The sequence below is a fragment of the Dendrobates tinctorius genome, unplaced genomic scaffold (assembly GCF_039654945.1).
Source record: "Dendrobates tinctorius isolate UK_male_01 unplaced genomic scaffold, ASM3965494v1 ptg000094l, whole genome shotgun sequence".
NCBI lineage: Eukaryota > Metazoa > Chordata > Amphibia > Anura > Dendrobatidae > Dendrobates > Dendrobates tinctorius.
Window position 1 is genome coordinate 3332384 of NW_027361762.1, and position 20995 is coordinate 3353378.

General features: G+C 43.5%; 1 protein-coding gene across 2 annotated transcripts in view; it reads left to right on the forward strand.

Annotated features, from left to right (window-relative positions):
• Window positions 1-20995, forward strand: part of LOC141098686 (cytochrome P450 2D14-like) — a 242917-nt gene that overhangs the window by 159667 nt on the left and 62255 nt on the right. Inside the window, exons 6-7 of one of the 2 annotated variants that reach the window (XM_073586650.1) lie at window positions 2250-2391; window positions 2490-2677. The exons of the other annotated variant lie outside the window; for it this stretch is intronic. Of the exons in view, the coding sequence (XP_073442751.1) occupies window positions 2250-2391; window positions 2490-2677 (330 nt within the window). The remainder of the gene's footprint in view (window positions 1-2249; window positions 2392-2489; window positions 2678-20995) is intronic. 2 annotated transcript variants of the gene reach the window in all.

The following is a 20995-nucleotide window of genomic DNA, read 5'->3' on the forward strand; positions in this document are numbered from 1 at the left end:
TTTGACAATACTGCTATGTTTTATAGCACGATGAGGTCAAGTTTTTGGTTTCCCTATGTTGAGTAAAGTGAGCAGATTTACATTACATTAGATGTCGGTTGTCTGAAGTTAGAAAGACTTCTGTCTTGTGGCTAGAACTTTAGATGGTGCAGGTACCCACAGCCTCTAGGTGGTGCTCGTGTTGCATTCACGAGCATATAGATAGTTGGGAATGTACCTCAGTGACTCCAAGGAGAGGTCTGTTCCTTAATCCTCCTGAGTTTTATAACTAACTGCGAAGCTGTAGATTTCAACAAGTGCAGGCCTTCAGTCAGTGACTCCTGGAATCTCTCTGCTTTATGGGAACAGTGTACCAAGGGGAAAGATGGATAAATGGTGCGCTTTTTTGATAGGTGTGTATGCTTTAGATCTGCCTTCCTGCATGAAATTGTTGTTAGGGACTATAGCCCCTCTATAGCAGCACTGCAGGAGCCCTGCTTGTGGATATTTGTGGCGTTGCCGGCTTCCCAGCTTCCTGCCCCCTGCCTCGTTATTCTGGCTCACTGCATTCACTGTAACTTTGTCGCCTCCTAACCGCATCACCCCGGGCCACTTGATCATCCCACCAGCCCTCCGCTGTGTTGACCATGAAGGGATCGTCAATTTCTGCGGCGCTAACTCAGATGTCAGCTCTCCCTCACCGCGCCGCCCAGGGGCTCTGACAGCGTCAGGACACCATGGTTCGGGCTGGTCCTAAGTTACCTCGGGCTTCAGCAGTAACCAGGCTGGGCCGCTGGTATGTGAGACTCGCTGCGGTTTAGCAGGGGGAGGGTACGGCAATCTCCATACCGTGGGCACCTCTCGACTGCAATCCAGAGTTGTTGATCTGACAATCGCACTCCCCAAGGTGCGCACTGGTGACCTCTCCGCCAGACAAGGCCCAACCAGTCTCAGGTGGAAGGCAATGGGAGGGGGGGTGCCAAATGCTGGTAGGCCTCAGAGTCCTTGCAGGCCCTGTTACGCCTCGGTCACACTGGGATTCCCGGGCTCCAAAGTCCAGCCAAAACGGGATATGATCCCTCCACAGATACCCCCCGTGTACCCAGATGGTCTACGACTCTGATGCCACAGTCTAATGTGGCCTCCAGGGACTGGATTGTGCAGATTGCTGCAGTGGGTGCAGGAGCTCCTCAGCACGTCTTGCATTGTGATGAGTGAGCACTAAAATGCTCGGTTGTTCATTGCTCGGGTTGAGCAAATTAGAATGCTCAGGTGCTCGACCTGATCAACGAGCCCAATGTAAATTTATGGGAAAACCAAGCATTTTTGCTGCGACCCCCCTGGGGGTCTTTAGAGGGTCTAAAACGTCTGAATTTATGGGAACAGTGCTCAAATTACATGAGAACATCATGGGGAATACCCCTGGACTCCGAGGTCACTGCTGTAAACAATGTTGTCAGAGTCTTACGCCACCTACAGTTGTAAAGGCACATTTCTAACCTCTATAGTTCTCAGGTTGATCATTGTTCTTTGCAAAATCAGAAATGTCCGTTTTCTCTGATTTTGGAAAGTTGGAATCACAACTGCTCACTGAGCAGTGCTATTCATATGGTTTATAGCATATAAGGAAGACAGACCTTCAGAGTGAAAAAAAATGTGAATGGTATCTTAGATTGAGTGTCGGGTCTCCCTTTTTTATAGGTGGCATTTGGTGTTTTATATTACTGAATCATAAAAAGTTGTGTTTTATCTATTATTCTCACATTTTCTATATATGACATTTGCAAGTAAAAAGACAATTCTGAACCATATATGTACAGAGTTATACCTCAGATGGATATGGCTGACAATCACTGACACAGGAAGAAAAAGGGAGTGGACACTTACATCAGAGCTGGGCTACAGGGAGAGAGACAGGACAAACTTTTAAAAGGGTCAAACCTGATTGCATAGCAGTACAACAACAACAATGCAATGATAATACAATACTGTTTGATCGTCAAGTCCTAGAACATGACACAGCCAATGTCTGATACTTGCTGCCCATCGATTAGACAATACATATCAGCTGTCAGATTCCCTTTAAATGAATGATGACTTACTGCCTGTCCGTACATAGTGAATGAGGTGTATTGTTCCAACTACTACTCATTTAGGAGTCTCATTGCTGCACAGGGAGCCTACAGGGGATTCAGCTGTTTCCCTCTGTCCCTGTGAGACAGTGCATGTTTAAACCCAGATATCACATTCTTAAAACTGATTTCTTCTAGGTGAAAGAAGATGGTTCCAGTAGTTTTAATGTGGAAAACCTGCTCATGACAACATATGATTTATTTAGCGCTGGGTCAGAAACTACAAGTACCACCCTGAGGTGGGCACTGATGTTTATGATCCTCTACCCAGATGTACAATGTGAGTAAAAACGCATAGTAAGGTATAGTTGTAAGTTAAATCCATCATGTAGTAAGATATCAATAAATATTCCTGAAGTAACGCTCATTTCCATTCAGCCAAAGTACAGGAAGAAATTGATCGAGAAATTGGAAGAGAACGGAGACCAACAATGGGGGATGTGCTTCAGATGCCTTATACTTATGCTGTGATCCATGAAGTACAACGATATGGTGATATTCTTCCCTTGTCTTTGCCTCATATGACCTACCGAGACATGGAGATAAAAGGTTTTGTTATTCCAAAGGTAAAATCGATGGGTAATGCCTTGGATTTTTGTATTACCAGAAATATAATAGAAATTTGAACAAGGAAGGAAAATTCAGCCTGACGGACATACAATCTTTTTATGTGGGTAAGTACAAAACAGAGGACAAGTAGTGCGATTTTCATGCTAAGGTTATCTATATCATCTTCAAAATTCAGGTGCTGTAGCACCCTTAATCACGATGCTGTACTTCAGTGACCAGAGCATTTAAATAGCTTTCAGTTCCGGTACACACAACGGTCATATAATTCATAGTGGTGATCAAGCACTGAAATGCTCGTTACTCGAATCAAGAACATAGGACGCTCGGACAGGCTCAGCTCGAGTAGTCAACATAATGGAAGTGAATGGGAAACTCGAGAGAGGGAGAGAAAGAGAACACGTCCTCGATGTTCTTCACAAAGAATCCGTCAGACAAGAGTAGGGGAATAACCAGCTTCAGTGCGGCATGCGGTTCACATGAGTAAAATGAGCATCTCACAGGGTCCCGAGCACTCAGGCGCCATGTGATTCTTGATACTGCTCGATACTCGATCGAGCACCCTGAGTATCGAGCAGTGCCAAGCACACTCTCCCGTTACTAATAATTAACAAGAACTTTTTTATTCAAATATGCAAATGCATGCAACAAAAGACACACTATTGAAAATACAGGCTATATAGAATAAAACCACTGTGGACATAATTTTCTGCTTGATTTAGTCAAATCAACAAAGTTGAGTCCACCTAGGATATTGCTGTAATACAGACTAAATGAAAATGTATGTATAATAAACCATTCTATTCATATAATATTAACCCTCCGTCAGGAACAATGGATCTGACAGGCGCAGCTCTTCTCCTTTCATTTCTCCCTTCTCACCAGATTTTCAGGAAACCCCCTCCCTCTAGATAGTCTCCTGGCTCTAGCTGCTGTGTGAAACCTGATACAACAGTTGGTCTGCAGAGCTTCAGGAAGGAAGATATAGCTGTGCTGGCTTCTCGGGCTCATTGGTCCCGAACACATCACACTTTATAAGGTTGGCATGTAATGTTTTTAGTCATTACTATTGTTTATTTAGCTTGATTTATGAATGGATATAGAAAGGTTTGTGGATATTTCATATAAATAAGGCAGATTTTCTTACAAATGAAAGTGTGCTGCTCAGGCACATTGTTCCCTAATGCATATTCTCTCTCTTGCTTCAGATTATCTTCTGAAATGGAGAAGAAAATGTATGATCTTTCAAAACCCCATCATGTTGAGGAAGTGGGCAACATGCTGTTAGATGACGATGATGATGCAGACCCCACAATGAATGAGGATTTTGAAAAAAGTGAGATTGATTCTCATGATGAGGTGGAAGTCTGTGAACTAAATTCTGAAACAGAGCAAGATGGTGACAGTGATGAGGAGGAAGAAGATATAGAATCTTATTATATGGGAAAAGATAAAAAAAAACAAATTGAACAAGAATCCACCCATAAAAAAAGTATGGAACCTCATAACATTATCACTCACCTTCCTGCAGTTATGGGAACAGCACGTAATGCAAAAAATGCAGCTGAATGCTGGAATACTTTTTTCACAGATGACACTGGACTCTATTGTCATATACACTAATCAATATATAGACAATATAAAGCACAAGTTCATCTGTGACAGAATCCTGAAGCCCACGGATGAAATCGAACTGCGTGCATTTTTTGGATTATTATACCTTGCAGGAGCTTATAGGGCAAATCGGCAAAGTTTGGAGGAACTTTGGGGTATAGAAAGTGATGGAATTGAAAAATTTAGCCTTGTTATGTCTCTAAAAAGATTCAAGATTCTAATTCGTTGTCTTCGGTTTGATTACAGAACTACCCGAACTGAACGTAAAACATATGACCGGCTTGCTCCAATTCGCGATGTATTCCAAAAATTTGTGGAAAACTGTAAGATAAACTATCGCCCTGTGGCAAATGTCACAATTGACGAAATGCTCCCTGGTTTTCGTGGCAGATGCGCATTTCGTCAATACATACCATCAAAACCTAGCAAATACGGAATAAAAATGTATGCCCTTGTTGATGCCAGTAAGACCTACACATACAACATTGAAATTTATGCTGGAAAACAGCCAGATGGTCCTTACTGTGTCAGCAACAAACCCACTGATGTTGTGAAAAGAATGTCTGAGCCCTTATTTGGATCAGGTCACAATATAACTGCTGATAATTGGTTTTCAAATTGTGATCTTATTGATTGTCTAAAAACGCAGAAGCTTTCATATGTCGGAACTGTAAGAAAAAATAAAAAAGAATTGCCGCCACAGCTTGTTACTGTGACAGGGAGAAAACAGTACAGCAGTATGTTTGCATTCCATGATGGAAAGGTTTTGGTTTCCTATGTACTACGCGAAAAAAAAAAATGTACTTCTTCTCTCAACGCTTCATAATGATGATGCCATCGATCCTAAATCTGAAGCACAACAAAAACCAGAGATTATTACATTTTATAATGAAACCAAAGAGGGTGTTGATACAGCTGATCAGATGTGCTCAACTTTCAGCGTCAGCAGAAACACCAAGCGCTGGCCAATGGTCATATTTTTCGCTATGCTAAATTTGGGTGGTATAAATTCACAAATCATTTACCTTGAAAACCAGCTTGAACCACTCCGTAGACGATTGTACCTGAAAAAATTGGCCCATGAACTAATGCTTGGAGAGCTACGCAGGAGAAGTATGAAAACCATCGGTATCCCCTCTGGCCTTCAAGTTAGGCTCAAAAGATTCCGCCCAGATATTGATACTGAAAATCCAACACCTGTACCACCTCCCAAAAGAAGGAGATGCACCACCTGCACCATGGAAAGCGGGAACAGAAGGCTTTCTAATTATGAATGTCTCAAATGTCATCATGCAATCTGCCTGACACATGCAAAAATGTATTGCAATTCTTGCTCTTTGCTTTGCAAATGTGTTTTTTCTGGGGAACCTTCAGGATCTAATCGAGATTAATTCTGTGTGTAATATTATTCTAGGTGCCTAGAAAATGTTTTTGTGCCAAAATTTTCTCTTTTTTAATAACCGTTACTTGATATCATTGGGGGCTATTTGGTGGGAGTTTTGAAATTTGTGTATATCAAAGTTATTACTTTTATGTTGAGTAAATGGGTTTGTTTTGCACCTGATAATGTGTAGTCTCTTTTATTACATCCCTATGAAGGTCTCTGATCACTTTTAGATCTCTGAAATTGAGAAAATTAGATATTCTAGGCATTTTTCACATATCCTCCATCCCATAGACCCATGCTCATATACCGATCATACATATTCGCCATCCCATAGTCGAGTGCCGATATACCCATTATACATATCCGCCATCCCATAGTCCCGTGCCCATATACCCATCATACATAGCCTCCATCCCATAGTCCAGTGCCCATATACCCATCACACATCCTCCATCCCATAGTCCCGTGCCCATATACCCATCATACATAGCCTCCATCCCATAGTCCAGTGCCCATATACCCATCACACATCCTCCATCCCATAGTCCCGTGCCCATATACCCATCACTGATGGGTTTATGGGCATGGGACTATGGGATGGAGGATGTGTGATGGGTATATGGGCACGGGCCTATGGGATCATGGATATGTATGATGGGTATATGGGCACGGGACTATGGGATGGAGGATAATTATTATTTGCTATAACTAACCACAGTTAGTTACTATGCCCGGGCAGCGCCGGCCTCTTCAGCTAGTATATATATATATATATATGTGTGTATGTATTCTATGTGTCTATATCTATTCTTTTGTTTGTGTTTTAACCTATCATTGGCATCCATTATATGTCTATTTTGCAAGCCAGCGAGAAAATCTCGGCATACGGATGTCAAATGGATGCTTACATGCGCAAAAAAACGCAGCCAAGCCTTGTCAACGGATGACATACGGATCACTGTTCAGAGAATATTTTTGCGTATTACGACTGTACAATACAGACTGTATTTTTATACATTGTGTGTGACTTCAGCCTTAAGGGGGCTTCACACATAGCAATATCGCTAAAGCGTCACCGATTTTGTGACGCAGCAGCGATATTGCTAGCGATATCGCTATATGTGACACATACCTCTGACCGGCTCCCCCGCTGGCTATTGTTGATCGCGCGAGAACGTCCTGGGCCATTTCTCGTCGGCGGCTTCTTGCTGGGATTCCTGCTGACGCTGACAAGCGACGCGTGGACGCGGGTGGGAGGACGTCTTCATTGCCACGTCTGACAGGTAAGTAATGACCGCTACTGCGTCGCTGCATCGCCAGTGAGATCTACCTGTTTGGCAGCTCACTAGCGATGCACCAGTGATCCTGACCGGGTCATATCGTTGTCGGGATCGCTGGTGCATCGCTAAATGTGACGGGACCCTTAGAGTGTATGCTATCAAACAAATATAAAGACATTAGAGGATTAGAGGGGGTGATGTGGATGCAGTACTGAAAAAGGAGAGGCATGGTATAAATTTAAAGTTAATACCAAGGTATGCTTGGGGCTTAATTTATGTAAGGATATTATGATACACTACTGATTTCCACCATGCCTCTCTGGAGTACCGAGAGCTTTCATTAAAATGTCATGATATATGAGTCATCCTCTCATTGTTATATAAGCACAGGTTCACACACCGCTCTTTATATATTACGGTTGTGTTAATATAGTGCATCACAATATTTCAATAATTAATTTTTTTCTTCCAATTTTTTTTTCAGTGTGGTATTTCATTTAATGGGGTACCATGTATACCATGGCATTTTTATTATTATATACATAGCATGTTTGATTATACATACTTATCCATTTAGATTATATTACGGCAATATCCTAGAAGGGCTCAACTTTGATTCATGTCCACAGTGGTTTTATTCCATATATCCTGTAAACTTCATAATATGTTTTTCTTGTGTGGTTTTTTACATTTGCTTTAAATGTTCTTGTTAATCAAGTAACCAGTGCGCGTACCAGAACAGAAAATCTTTTTAAATGCACTCATCACTGAAGTAGAGCATCACAATTCGGCCAGAGTCACACTACAGAGCAATACGGACGAGTGCTATGCGAGAAAAACAATCGCATAGCACACGGACCAATGTTAATCTATGGGGCAGCTCCCATCATCCGTTTTTTTCTCGCCCATATTATATGTGCGGAGGAAATCGCAGCATGCTGAGATCTGCAGCGTATTATGGCCGAGACTCGCCAATGCAAGTCTATGGTGCGTGAAGAAAACAGATTACACACGGACCATGCATGTGACTTGTGAGAAATATGCACCGGTGTCCTTTACTAAAGCCGGCAATTCAGTGCGCTATACTGTAAAATCACACTGACATGTTAAAATAGAATAGAAAGAATACATGTATACACATAGTATAGGTATCTATACAGGGTGGTCCAAAAGTAGGTGGACAGAAAATAATAACATTTATTTTGATTTATATAAAAAATTATATTTACTAACACAAGCATAACATTGACAATTACATTTTAATCTGAACAGTAATACAAAAGCCATTAAATTTTATCAACACAGGTGCTCAAACTGTTTCCCATCACAATTTGCACAGCTTTGAAGTCTGCCTCTTACGCTTCGACAAACATTTTTGCACAAGTCTCTTTGGGTATTAATTTCTTGAAATGCATCTCTTATGTAATTTTTCGAATCACTGACACTTTTTAGTTTTCAACTATAAACTTTGTCCTTGAGTACTCCCCAAAAGAAAAAATGCATTGGGGTCAAGTCTGGTGAACATGCCGGCCAATCAAGTGCACCTATTCGGCCAATCCATTTATTAGGAAATGTTTCATCAAGAAACTCACGGACTACTCTTGATAATGTGGAGGGGCCCCATCTTGTTGGAAATAAAGGTCATTTGAATTTGGCTGTTGCAAACACCAAAACTTGAAATACCACACCAAACATTGACACCAGGCTCATTTAGTTGTGGCTCTAATGTTAAATGCATTTTCTCATTATACCAGTAAATACGTCTGTTAATATGGCCAGATAATTAGAAGCTTCATCACTCCACATAATGTTATCCAAAATTACAGGATTTTCTTCAGTTTCGTTAAGCATAATCTCACTAAATTGCAGCCGCCTGTCTGGATCGTCCTCCAATAAACCACGAATTAGACGTGGACGATAAGCTTCCACCCAATAGATTTTAGGATTCGCATGATGGAAGCTCATGAAATTCCCAATTCTAAAGAGACTCTTCTGGTGGACTTTTTTGGACTCTGAACAAATGTTTCAGCAACAAGTTGTTTATTATTTTCTGTACAGGCTGTTTTGGGTCGACCAGTTTTTGGAGCATTAAGGATTGAACCAGTGGCATCGAATTTGTCATGAATGCAGTAAATGGTTTGTCTCTTTGGGGTTTGAGTACCAAATGTTTCAGCCCAATTTGCTCTAATTGTTTCAGCATTTTGAGATTTCCAATACGGTTTTAAAATCCATTTTGTTTGATCTGTATTTAAATTATTTGCCATTATGGGTTATCTGAATTATCTGAAAAGAAAACAGATTTGGGAGAGATTTATCTGTGAAAACTGGATCTGTGAATCTGACTCAGTTGTCCTTAGCAACCAATCAGATTCCACCTTTCATTTTCAAAAGAGTCTGTGAAGAATGAAAAGTGGAATCTGATTGGTTGCTAAGGGCAGCTGAGTCAGTTTCAGTTTACACCATGTTTGATAAATCTTCCTCTTCATAACCCTATTATACAAACTGTCCATCTACTTTTGGACCACCCTGTATATACAGTATTCTTTATATATATTCAATTCAATTCAAAGAAGCTTTATTGGCAGGGCTAAATACACATTAGTTTTGCCAAAGCAAGTGTACAAAAGGGAATAGGGATAGGGACTGTAGGGATGTTGGGTAGGGGCTGTAGGAAAGGTGGATGGGGGCAGATCCAGGATGGGGCTATAGAAGTCCATGGCATAGGGAAGGTGGATGGGGGGCATGGGGCAGATCCAGGGTGGGGCTATAGAAGTCCATGGCATAGGGAAGGTGAATGGGGGGCATGGGGCAGATCCAGGGTGGGGGCCATAGAAGTCCATGGCATATCATAGTTTTCTTTCTCGCAGTCTATGACATTCGCTCACATATTGTGTGCTATCTCCACTGCTCTCTCTTCTTCCCCCAGCAGGATATATGTTTTCTCTTCCTCCTTCATGGTGATGATATCCGGGAAGAGATGTTAGAGTCTCCTGAAGTGAGTGTCCCTCACTGCTGAGTATTTGGGGCAGTGTAGCAGGAAGTGGGTCTCATCCTCCAGGGTCTACTGGTCACAGTGTTGGCACAGTCTTTCCTCCCTGAGCTTGTAGCTCTGCCTGTGTCGACCTGATTCGATGGCCAGACTGTGGGCACTGAGTCTATACCGGCTCAGGCTCTTGCAGTCTCTGGGGTCCAGGAGTTTCTCCAGGTATGGGGCCAGTCTGTAGTCTCTCTGTAGACTCCGGTACATGGTCAGTTTCTGTGAGCTGATGATGTCATTCTTCCAGTCACTTACGTACCTCTCCTGACCTTCGTCTACCTTCTTCCTGATTCCGGTTTTTGTCAGGTTGTTGTGTTTGGTGTTCTGGTCAGGTTGGGTTTGGGTGGGCTGTTCCGAGGATCCTGGTTTTTCTGTTTCCCCTACATGTGTCAGGGCTTTATGGTGATGGGAGCTTGGATTGCTCCTAAGTAGGTGAGCCCGGAATGACAGTGCCCTCTTTAGAACCGTTAGGTGTAGAGGGAATCTGCCCAGCTCGGCCCGGCAAGCACTGTTGGAGGTACTCCGATGGATTTGGAGAAGGTGCTTGCAGAATTCCAGGTGGAATATTTCTGTTGGGCTGGAATCCCACCTTGACCAGTCTGGGTAGGTGTGAGGACCCCAGACTTTGCTGCCATACAGGAGGATTGGGGCGATTATAGAGTCGAAGATTTTTAACCAGACCCTCACTGGTGGCTACAGATGGTAGAGTTTCCTTCGGATGGCATAGAAGGTTTTGCATGCTTTGTCTTTCAGGGTCTCTATGGCTTGTTTGAAGCTCCCTGACCGGTGAATCTCTAGGCCCAGGTAAGTATATTTGTCCGTTCCTGTAAGGGCGCAGTTGTTGAGGACAAATGAAGGGTTCTGATCTGATTTTCTCTTTCTCTTCTGGAACACCATGATGTTGGTTTTCTTTAGGTTGACCGGTAGTGCCCAGGTGGAGCTGAATTTCTCTAAGATTTTCAGATTTTCTTGGAGTCCTTTCTCGGTTGGTGACAGAAGCAGCAGGTCATCTGCATACAGCAAGAATTTCACCTGCGCATCATGGAGGGTGAGACCTGGTGCTATGGAAGATTCCAGGGCGGTGGCCAGCTCGTTGATGTAAATGTTGAAGAGCGTTGGGCTTAGGCTGCAGCAGTGTCTGACTCCCTGACTCTGCTGGAAATAGGCCGTTCTTCTGCCGTTCACACTCACACTGCAGAGGTTCTCGGTGTAGGAGCTTTTGATGTCATCGTAGGTCTTTCCTCCTATTCCGCTCTCCAGCAGTTTCAGGAATAAGCCTGGGTGCCACACCGAGTCAAAGGCCTTTTTAAAGTCCATGAAACAGGTGTATATCTTCCCGTTCTTTGTATTGTGGACGTGTCTCTCAATGAGGCTGTGAAGGGTGTAGATGTGGTCGGTAGTGCAGTGGTTTGGCATGAACCCTGCTTGGCTCTTGCTGAGGACGTTGTGCTCGGTGAGGAAACTGAGGATCCTCTTGTTCAGGATGCTGTTGAACAGTTTTCCCTGGTTGCTGCTGACACATATGCCTCTGTAGTCATACCTGTCCCCATTCTTGTGGATGGGTGTGATGAGGCCTTGGTTCCAGGTACGAGGGAAGTAGCCGGCAATGTAATAGGTGTATCCACGGGGTTTTGGAAGTTTTTACTTTTTCCTCCATTGCTTTCAGCTTTGCCATTATGCTTTCCTGTTCTTGGCTTAGTTCTTCCTTTGGAATGTCTTTATAGAGGTCTCTGAAGTACTGGAGCCAGATGTTGCCATTTTGGATATGGATGTTGTTTTTCTGGTCTTTTGTGCCCATGTGGTTCCTTAGTTCCCAGAAGGAGTTGTCTTGGAAGGCATCTTGGAGTTGGTTAAGTTGGGTGGAGATGTAACTCTGCTTCTTCCTCCTGAGGATGGTTTTGTACTGCCTTTGTATGGTTTCATAGGCTTCCCTTAGACCCGGGTGGTTGGGGTCTCTGTGTTTCTTGTTTGAGGCTGTTCTCAGGATCTTCCGTACGGCTTTACATTCTCTGTCAAACCATCCGTTGATCTGCTTTTCTTTTGGTCTCTTGTAGTTGACTTTTTTAAGGTCGGACAGTCTGGCCTTTGCATAGAATATATTGTTGAGGTCTTTTGCAGCTTGACTCACTCCCTTTGGGTTAGGCTGGTACTCATAGTTGTAGAAGTGGTGGAGCATCCGCTGTATTTCAGGTCTGCTGGGAACCTCTTTATACTTTAATGCCGACATTTTGTGCCATTTATAGGATGGAGGCCGGGTGAAGAGGCCGCTCTGCTGAGGCTTTTGAGTGGATGGTTTCTCTGTAGATTTCAAGTACAGAAGAAGTTGGCTGTGGTCTGACAGGTGTGTTTGTGGGGAGACTATGAAGGCGCTGATATTTGCCAGGTTCATATCTGTGATGGCATAATCTACTACACTCCTCCCTACATGGGAGTTTAGTGTACACCTCCCTAAGGAGTCTCCTTTGGTTCGTCCATTAAGAATATGAAGTCCTAAACTTCTACATATGTTCAGGAGCTTTTTAGCACTTTTGTTGACTGTACTCTCATAGCTGTTTCTCTCTGTGACTACTGAGTCTTGGTCGTCATTCTCTGCTCAAATATGTAGATATGTAGATGTTCCCATCCATGGTCGGGAAGTCCTTTTCTCTCCCTGTTCTTGCATTGAGGTCTCCAAAGATGAGAACTTTGCGCAGGCCCTAATAGTGGGAGGCTTCTCTTTGTAGGATCTCGAAGCAGTCTGGATTGAAGTAGGGTGACTCTGGCGGTGGTATATAGGTGGCGCAGAGGTGGACATCAGACTGAGAGGTGAGGATGGAGCTGCTGATCCTGATTCATATGTGGCTGCCTCCTCTCTTCACCGGTTTGATGTACTGGTGGAGCTCCTCTTTATACCAGATCAGTATTCCTCCTGAGCTCCGGCCCTGTTTAATGTTTTTATTTTTCAAGGCAGGGACAGAGATTTCCCTGTATCCGATGGGCACCGGAGATTCATTTTCGGCTCTGGTCCATGTTTCCAGGAGGATCTGAATGTCTATATTTCTCAGTCTTTGTATAAAGTCAGGGTCATTTGTTTTACATCCAAAGGCCGAGGTGTTGAGACCCTGAATATTCCAGCTGCTAATTGTAAGTGAAGTCATTTTTCTATATATCTTGGGTGTATATACCTTGTAATGAGTATGGCTGTGTAGGACACACCGGTTTTCTGACTGATTTATTAATGATGTTTGTTCCGTCCAGTCACATTAGTGACTGGACGGAATATATATTACATATATATATATGTAATAGACACACATATACTGTATATATATTTATATTTCATAGAGATATGGATAGCAGAATAGGTTAAAATTCAATTGTCGGCATCTGTAAAATCATTACAGAACCCGACGGGATATGAGACATGGTTTACATACAGTAAACCATTGCATATTCGTTAGATTTATATATGTCCCTCACTGATGTTAGTAGTGTATGTGTGTTAACTTTTGGAGCTATAGGTGTTAAACTAAAGGATTAATTCACGGAAAAAAATGGTGTGGGCTCCTGCCCAATTTTCTTTGCCAGAGAAGGCAAGCCAGTGACTGAGGGCAGATATTAATAGCCTAGAGAGGAACCATTGTTTTTGGGGGCCCCCTGGCTAAAAAAAATCTGCCCCCAGCCACCTCAGAAAAGGCGCATCTGTAAGATGCGCCAATTCCGGCACTTACCTGCTCTCTTCCCACTGGCCTGTAGTGGGTGGCATATCTATTTATATAATTGCCTTGTAATGTTTTCATTTCCTGTCCAGATGTCACTGTATCCCAGAATTCCAAGCAGAGGAAGTTCAACGACCGCCATATTGAGACACTCAAGTGATGGTTGTCTTAATATGGGAACTGCTGCTGGTACCAACCTATTGAGCGATACCACCAGCGGAACACCATCGTACCACACACACACAATCACACACTCACTCACAATCACACACACTCACTCACACTCTCACACTATCACACTCACAATTACACTCTTGCACTCACAGTCACACTTACTCTCACTCACACTATCACATTCACAGTCACACTCTCGCATTCACACTCACTCACACTCTCACAGTCACACTCTTGCACTCACAGTCACACTCACACTCTTACACTTTCACTCACTCTAACTCACACTCACACTATCAAACTCACAGTCACACTCTCGCATTCACTCTCATACACTCTCACTCACACACTTACTCTCACACTCTTGCACTCACCCTCTCACATTCTCACACTCACACAGCCTCTTGCACGGTACCACCAGTGGAACACCGTCGCACTGCACCTGCGCGATTTCCGCATGGTGCAGTGAATAATTCGACTGATCCTGGTGGCAAATGCACAACTTGTCTACAGGCAGAGGAAGCCGGTCACATTAAAGGGGTTTTCCCACGAACGAAAGTTTATTTTAAAAATTGTCTGTGTCTGACCATGTACGGAGCATACCACATCTCCTCGGCAGGGGAGGAAGTAAAAGATAATACTGACATTACAGCAGGGGATCACAGAGGATTCATTTTGTGAGGTAAAATATTGCACTGACTATTTTTAAACAATATTTTACCTCACAAAATGTATCCTCTGTGATTTCCTGCTGTAACAATTTTTAACATGAACTTTCATTCGTGGGAAATCCCCTTTAATGTAACCAGCTTCCTCTGCTTGTAGACACGTTGTGCATCTGCCGCCGGGATCAGCCGAATGATTACAGATGCGCCTTTTCTGGGGTGGCTGGGGGATGATTTTTTTAGCCGGGAGGGGCCAAAAAACAATGATCCCTCTCTTGGCTATTAATTTCTGCCCTCAGTCACTGGCTTGCGCTCTCTGGCAGAGAAAATTGGGCGGGAGCCCACGCCAGTTTTTTCCATGAATTAATCCTTTAGTTTAACACCTACAACTCCAAAATTTAACACATACACACACTACTAACATTATTAGTGAGTGACATGTAAAAAAATAACAGATATGCAATGGTCTACTGTATGTAAACCACGTCTCATATCCTGTCGGGTTCTGTAATGATTTTACAGATGCAGACAATTGAATCATCGGCTATTCTGCTATTTAGCCCTTTATGAAATATAAATAAATATATATATATATATATATATATATATATATATCTCACTGACATATATATATATATATATATATATATATATATATATATAGACTGTATATATGTTTTCATGAATATTTGAGGCTATGGACCCATTATATGTCTATTTTGCAAGCTGGTGAGAAAATCTCGCAGTATAATGCCATACGGATGTCACACGCATACTTTGATGTGAGGAAATCGCATCCTCGCATTGCACACGGATGACATACGGATCACTGTTCATGAAACATTTGTGCAATTCTCATCCATGAAAAATAGACCGATTTTTTATATGTCCAGTGTGACTCCAGCCTTAAGGGTACTATGGTGTAGATGCTATGGCTAACCTTACTATGAAAGTCTTACTACTGGTTCTCTGTTTTGCACTTACCTGAATAAATAAGATTGCATGACCTTCAGGCTGGGTTTTTCTTCCTTGTTCATATGATCTTGCTGTGGCAGAGCCGTACCTGAAAACAAACCATTCTGCTGCTGAGAATATAAAAAAAGCTGTGCTGCTTACAAAAATGGTGGTGCTGTAACAATTCTATACATTACATAGTAGCACAACAGGTATATACAGTTGAAAACAGAAGATTACATACGCTATATAAAAAGACATATGCATGTTTTTCTCAATATCTGACATGAAATCAGAATAAACCAATCCCGTTTTAGGTCAATTAGGATTACCACAATTATTAATATTTGTCATTTTTATTACTTACTGCAAAGTCAAAAGTTCACATACACTATGTTTTAAACAATTCTGGACTGACCATATGATGATGTCATGTGTTCGGAAGCTTCTTTTTGGCAACATCTGGCATACAGTAGGTACAGAAAGTATTCAGACCCTTTTAAATTTTTCACTCTTTGCTTCATTGCAGCTATTTGGTAAATTCAAAAAGGATCTTTTTTTTTTCTCATTAATGTCCGCTCTGCACCCCATTTTGACTGAAAAAAACCAGAAATGTAGAAATTTTTGCAAATTTATTAAAAAAGAAAAACTAAAATATCACATGGTCATATGTTTTCAGACCCTTTGCTCAGACACATATTTAAGTCACATGCTGTCCATTTCCTTCTGATCCTCTTTGAGATGTTTCTACTCCATCATTGGAGTCCAGCTAATTTGTAAATGCACACACCTGTCTATATAAGACCTCACAGCTCATAGTAATAATAATAATCTTTATTTTTATATAGCGCTAACATATTCCGCAGCGCTTTACAGTTTGCACACATTTTCATTACTGTCACAATCTATATTCCCTATCAGTATGTCTTTGGAGTGTGGGAGGAAACCGGAGTGCCCAGAGGAAACACACACAAACATGGGGAGAACATACAAACTTCTTGCAGATGTTGTCCTTGGTGGGATTCAAACCCAGGACTCCAGCGCTGCAAGGCTAACCACTGAGCCACCGTGCTGCCCTATATATCACAGACCAAATAAGAATCATGAGGTCAAAGAAATTGGCCAAGGAGCTCAAAGACAGAATGGTGGCAAGGCACAGATCTGGCCAAGGTTGCAAAAGAATTTCTGCAGTGCTCAAGGTTCCGAAGAGCACAGTGGCCTCCATAATCCTTAAATGGAAGTAGTTTGGGAACACCACAAGTCTTCCTAGACCTGGTCGTCCAGCCAAACTGAGCAATCGTGGGAGAAGTGCCTTGGTGAGAGAGGTAAAGAAGAACCCCAAGATTACTGTGGCTGAGCTCCATAGATGCAGTAGGAAGATGGGAGAAAGTTCCACAAAGTCAGCTATCACTGCAGCCCTCCACCAGTCAGGACTTTATGGCAGAGTGACCCAACGGAAGCCTCTCCTCAGTGCCAGACATATGAAAGCCCACATAGAGTTTGCTAAAGGTCACATGAAGGACTCCCAGACTATGAGAAATATGATTCTCTAGTCTGATGAGACAAAGATAGAACTTTTTGGTGATAATTCTAAGCGGTATGTGTGGAGAAAACCAGGCACTGCTCATCAATTGCCCAATACAATCCCAACAGTGAAACATGGTGGTGGCAGCATCATGCCATGGGGTGTTTTTCAGCTGCAGGGACAGGATGACTGGTTGCAAATGAAGGAAACATGAATGTGGCCAAGTGCAGAGATATCCTGGATGAAAACCTCTTCCAATTGAGTATCTCTAGAGTGACCGGAAAATGGCTGTCCACCATTGTTCACCATCCAACCTGACGGAACAGGAGAGGATCTGCAAGGAAGAATGGCAGAGGATCTGTAGGGAGGAGGACCCCCACAGAGTGTCCGGGCCGGAACCAAGGGAACCGCCATCTGAGTTCCTAAGGAAACAGTACCCGGGGGACAGAGGAGGAGAGTGGACTGTTGAGAGTGACAGGATAGCAAGGGGAGGGGCGAGTATAAAAGGAGAAGGGAGCGCGCAGAGGAGGCAGTTGGTGATACGTCAGACATGGAGCAGGAGAAAGAGGAGGTGTGAGAGAGCGGGAAGGACACTGACAGTTCAGAGAAGAGACCAGCAGCAGTGGGTAGATACGCAGTGGCCCCCAGGAAAGACGCGCCGAGCTTACCTACAGGGGACTGTCTCTTCACCCCAATCCTGGGTTACGATCTGCCCCCGGTCATCCTCGGCCGTTACCGCTGAGCTCGAGCACTCCGCGGCCTGTCTGCTCCCGGCTGCTGCCATTCCCCTTCAGCCTGCGGTTGCGGACTGCCCGCTGCCACCCGCGGATGCTGCCGGTTCACGTCAGCCCATGGTTGTGGCCTGTCTATCACCGCACACAGCCGCCTTCACCCCGCTGCAGTCGGCATTTGGGGCCTGCTCCTCATCAACAGAGACATTCTGCACACAGCCAGTAAAGTAACAAGGATAAGTGACATTATAGAGTATAAGGACCCGTAGACGGCCATACCGTGGCCCCATAGTAACCGGCCTCGGCCGGGTTAGTCGTGTTGTTTTCAAATAGTGTTTGGTTGTACTGAGTCCCTGCAAGGACAACTGTTGTAACCCCTTTTTGTTTGCTTAGTATAGCCCTAGCGACTTTAAATTATAAAAAGTTTGCTTTTCAAAATTCAACCAGTCTCGCGTCTCGTCACTGCATCCTGCGAACCTGCTGTTACCTACAGATCCCTAAATCCAGGTGTAAAAAATTGGTTGCATCAGTCCCAAGAAGACTCATGGCTGTACTAGCTCAAAAGAGAGATTCTACTCAATACTGAGCAAAGGGTCTCAATATTTATGACCATGTGATATTTCAGTTTTTTTTTTTAATAAATTTGCAAAAATTTCTCCATTTCTGTTTTTTTCAGTCAAGATGTGGTGCACCGGGTACATTAATGAGAAAAATATGAAGTTTTTTGAATTTACCAAATGGCTGCAATGAAACAAAGAGTGAAAAATTGAAAGGGCTCCTAATACTTTCCATACCCATAATCTTAGATGCGAATAAAATCCGTTCATCGCCGGAAAATGGGATGACAGACGGATCCCTGGACAAGAATTCTTTGTGCGATTTCGTACCGTTAAAATGGGACCGACTTTTTATTCGTTGTGTGTGACTCCAGCCTAAGTGTCTTTTTATATAGTATATGTAAACTTCTGGTTTCAACTGTATATATGGACATAACCACAGAAATGGGAGAACAACGGAGCATATAAAATAGCAAAAAGTTTATTAGCATGATGCTAATCATCAATCAATAACATAGTGTTAAATAGTACAAAAATTGGTACAAAAATACATGGTAATGGATACATTAAGGGAAAAGAGAAAATGAGGGTAGATGTCTTGTAGGATAGTGGAAAGTTTAACCGACAGGGATGGGGGGTGACCCGCTTCTTGCCGCAGACAGACACGAAACTGAGACAGACTTTGTATTCAACAGGTCCGTTTTTATTTGCAGTCTTTCTGACGACCACCGCAATTCACCACAGCAACTTTACACTTCTCTTGTACACAGACCCGGGTACCTTCACTTCCTTTGTTACTAGAGTTGAGCGACTTTTGTTTTTTTAGGGTCGAGTTTCGTTTCGTGAAACCCGACTTTTCCAAAAGTCGGGTCGAGCAAGATCGGCCGATTATAGGGAAAAGTCGGGGTCGTCCCGAAACACGAAACCCAATGTAAGCCAATGGGGAATAAAAGTCGGCAGTGAGAGGAGGACAGGAAACACACCTACAGTGCCCATTTGAATGCCAAAAGCATCAATTCTTCTTACTTAAGCTTGTCAACCTTAATTAACTTCATAATACAAGTTACGCACTGAAAAATGGGGGTTATTTGGCTAAAGTTGTGGGGGGGAGGGCTGGCTGCAGGTTTTCATGTGCCCTGGGCGAAAGAGCGCCCCTTTAACACATACCACAACTCATCATGCTCCGATACGGCAGAGAAATAGCGGTATAGTACAATGAAAAATACTTCACTTTTTACATCTCATGACGAGGCCCATCTATTTCTCCATACAGAATCATTGGTCCCATATAATGTTTGAAACAGTATATGATGAGCTCCACATAATGCTACAGTATATGTTGGTCCCCATGGATGAAGCTCCACTGTCTTATGGGCCCAAATAATGCTCCAAACATAATGGGCCCCATTTCTAATGCTCTAGTGTATAATGGGCCCTGTAAATGCTGCTCCAGTGTCTGATGTCCACCTTTGGAATGTTCCAGTGTATGGTGGGCCCCATCTATCATTCTCCAGAGTATAGTGCTCCCCAAAAATTGCTGTCCCAACATTGAAAACAATCAAATAAGTCTCCTCGCTAGGGAATCCCTGTACTTGTCTGGACTCCTCGTCGTCCCCATCTTCCATCTCACTGCACAGTATTTCAACTTTGCAAGTGCTGTGATCCTGAGCAAGCAGGGGGGCCCACTCGTTGGCGACGGCACTGGCACAGGGCCCCTGATAGTACGGTGGTGTGTCTGATGGCGGGTGGGCCGAACCTGCACTTTCATCTGCAGCTTCCTCTTTGTCACCGTGTAAGATGGAACTGTATATGGGAAGGGTAACCTGAGTTTCATCAGGGTCAGATTCAGGTCGTGTAGCGTGAAAGGGGAATGTAGTGGTCTGGGTCAATGTACCAGCAGATTCATCGAGCAGTGGCTGGGCATCAGTGCACTTGTGTCGCCCCCAGGAGTACGGTCGCCACAGTGGCATTACCTTCTTCCTAGGGAGTGTGATGTCATGCTTGGGAGCAACGAACGATCTCTCTAGCAGGTTAACTGATTGGGCGGCGTTATTCCCATGAGTCATGACCCTCCAAACAGCGTTCATGAAGGCAAAGTGTTTGTTTTACGTGGGCAGTATGGTTGCAAAGCTGAACCTTAAAGGAATGTCCAGAAGGGCACCACCAGGAGTGGAGCCTACGGTTAAATTCGACTCCACCTGGGAAACCTCAACCATGCCAGCTACAGAACAGATGCACACATTGCAAGCTTAATTCCGTTAACGAACGAGACTCCGTCATGCCCCGCGGTCCGAGTCCGGCTTACTAGAGGGACACGTGAGGCTCTGGCACATGAGATTGGCCAATAACTGGTGTGTCATGCCCTTACATGTCCGTGGCTGCATGTGCGCTACACTGAAAAGGCCAGCGTTTGTCGCTTACAGGTGCAGATAACCCGCTGAACAACGTTACTGATGGGGATCACTGATTACAATTATTACCCGCGAACAATGATTTCCCAGTAAGTGCAGGTCAACCGCAGTTCCGGAATTAGGCCTAACCGTCATTCCTGAAAAAATGAAAAACTTACGTGTGCAAACCACAGGTGCTGTAGCTTGCTTAACAGCTCACCAGCCGTTCTCACGCCCAGTATGGATTACACGTGATTGCACAAAGGTGAGAAAGGGTACCGTATCCCCAGATAACATGTATGGAT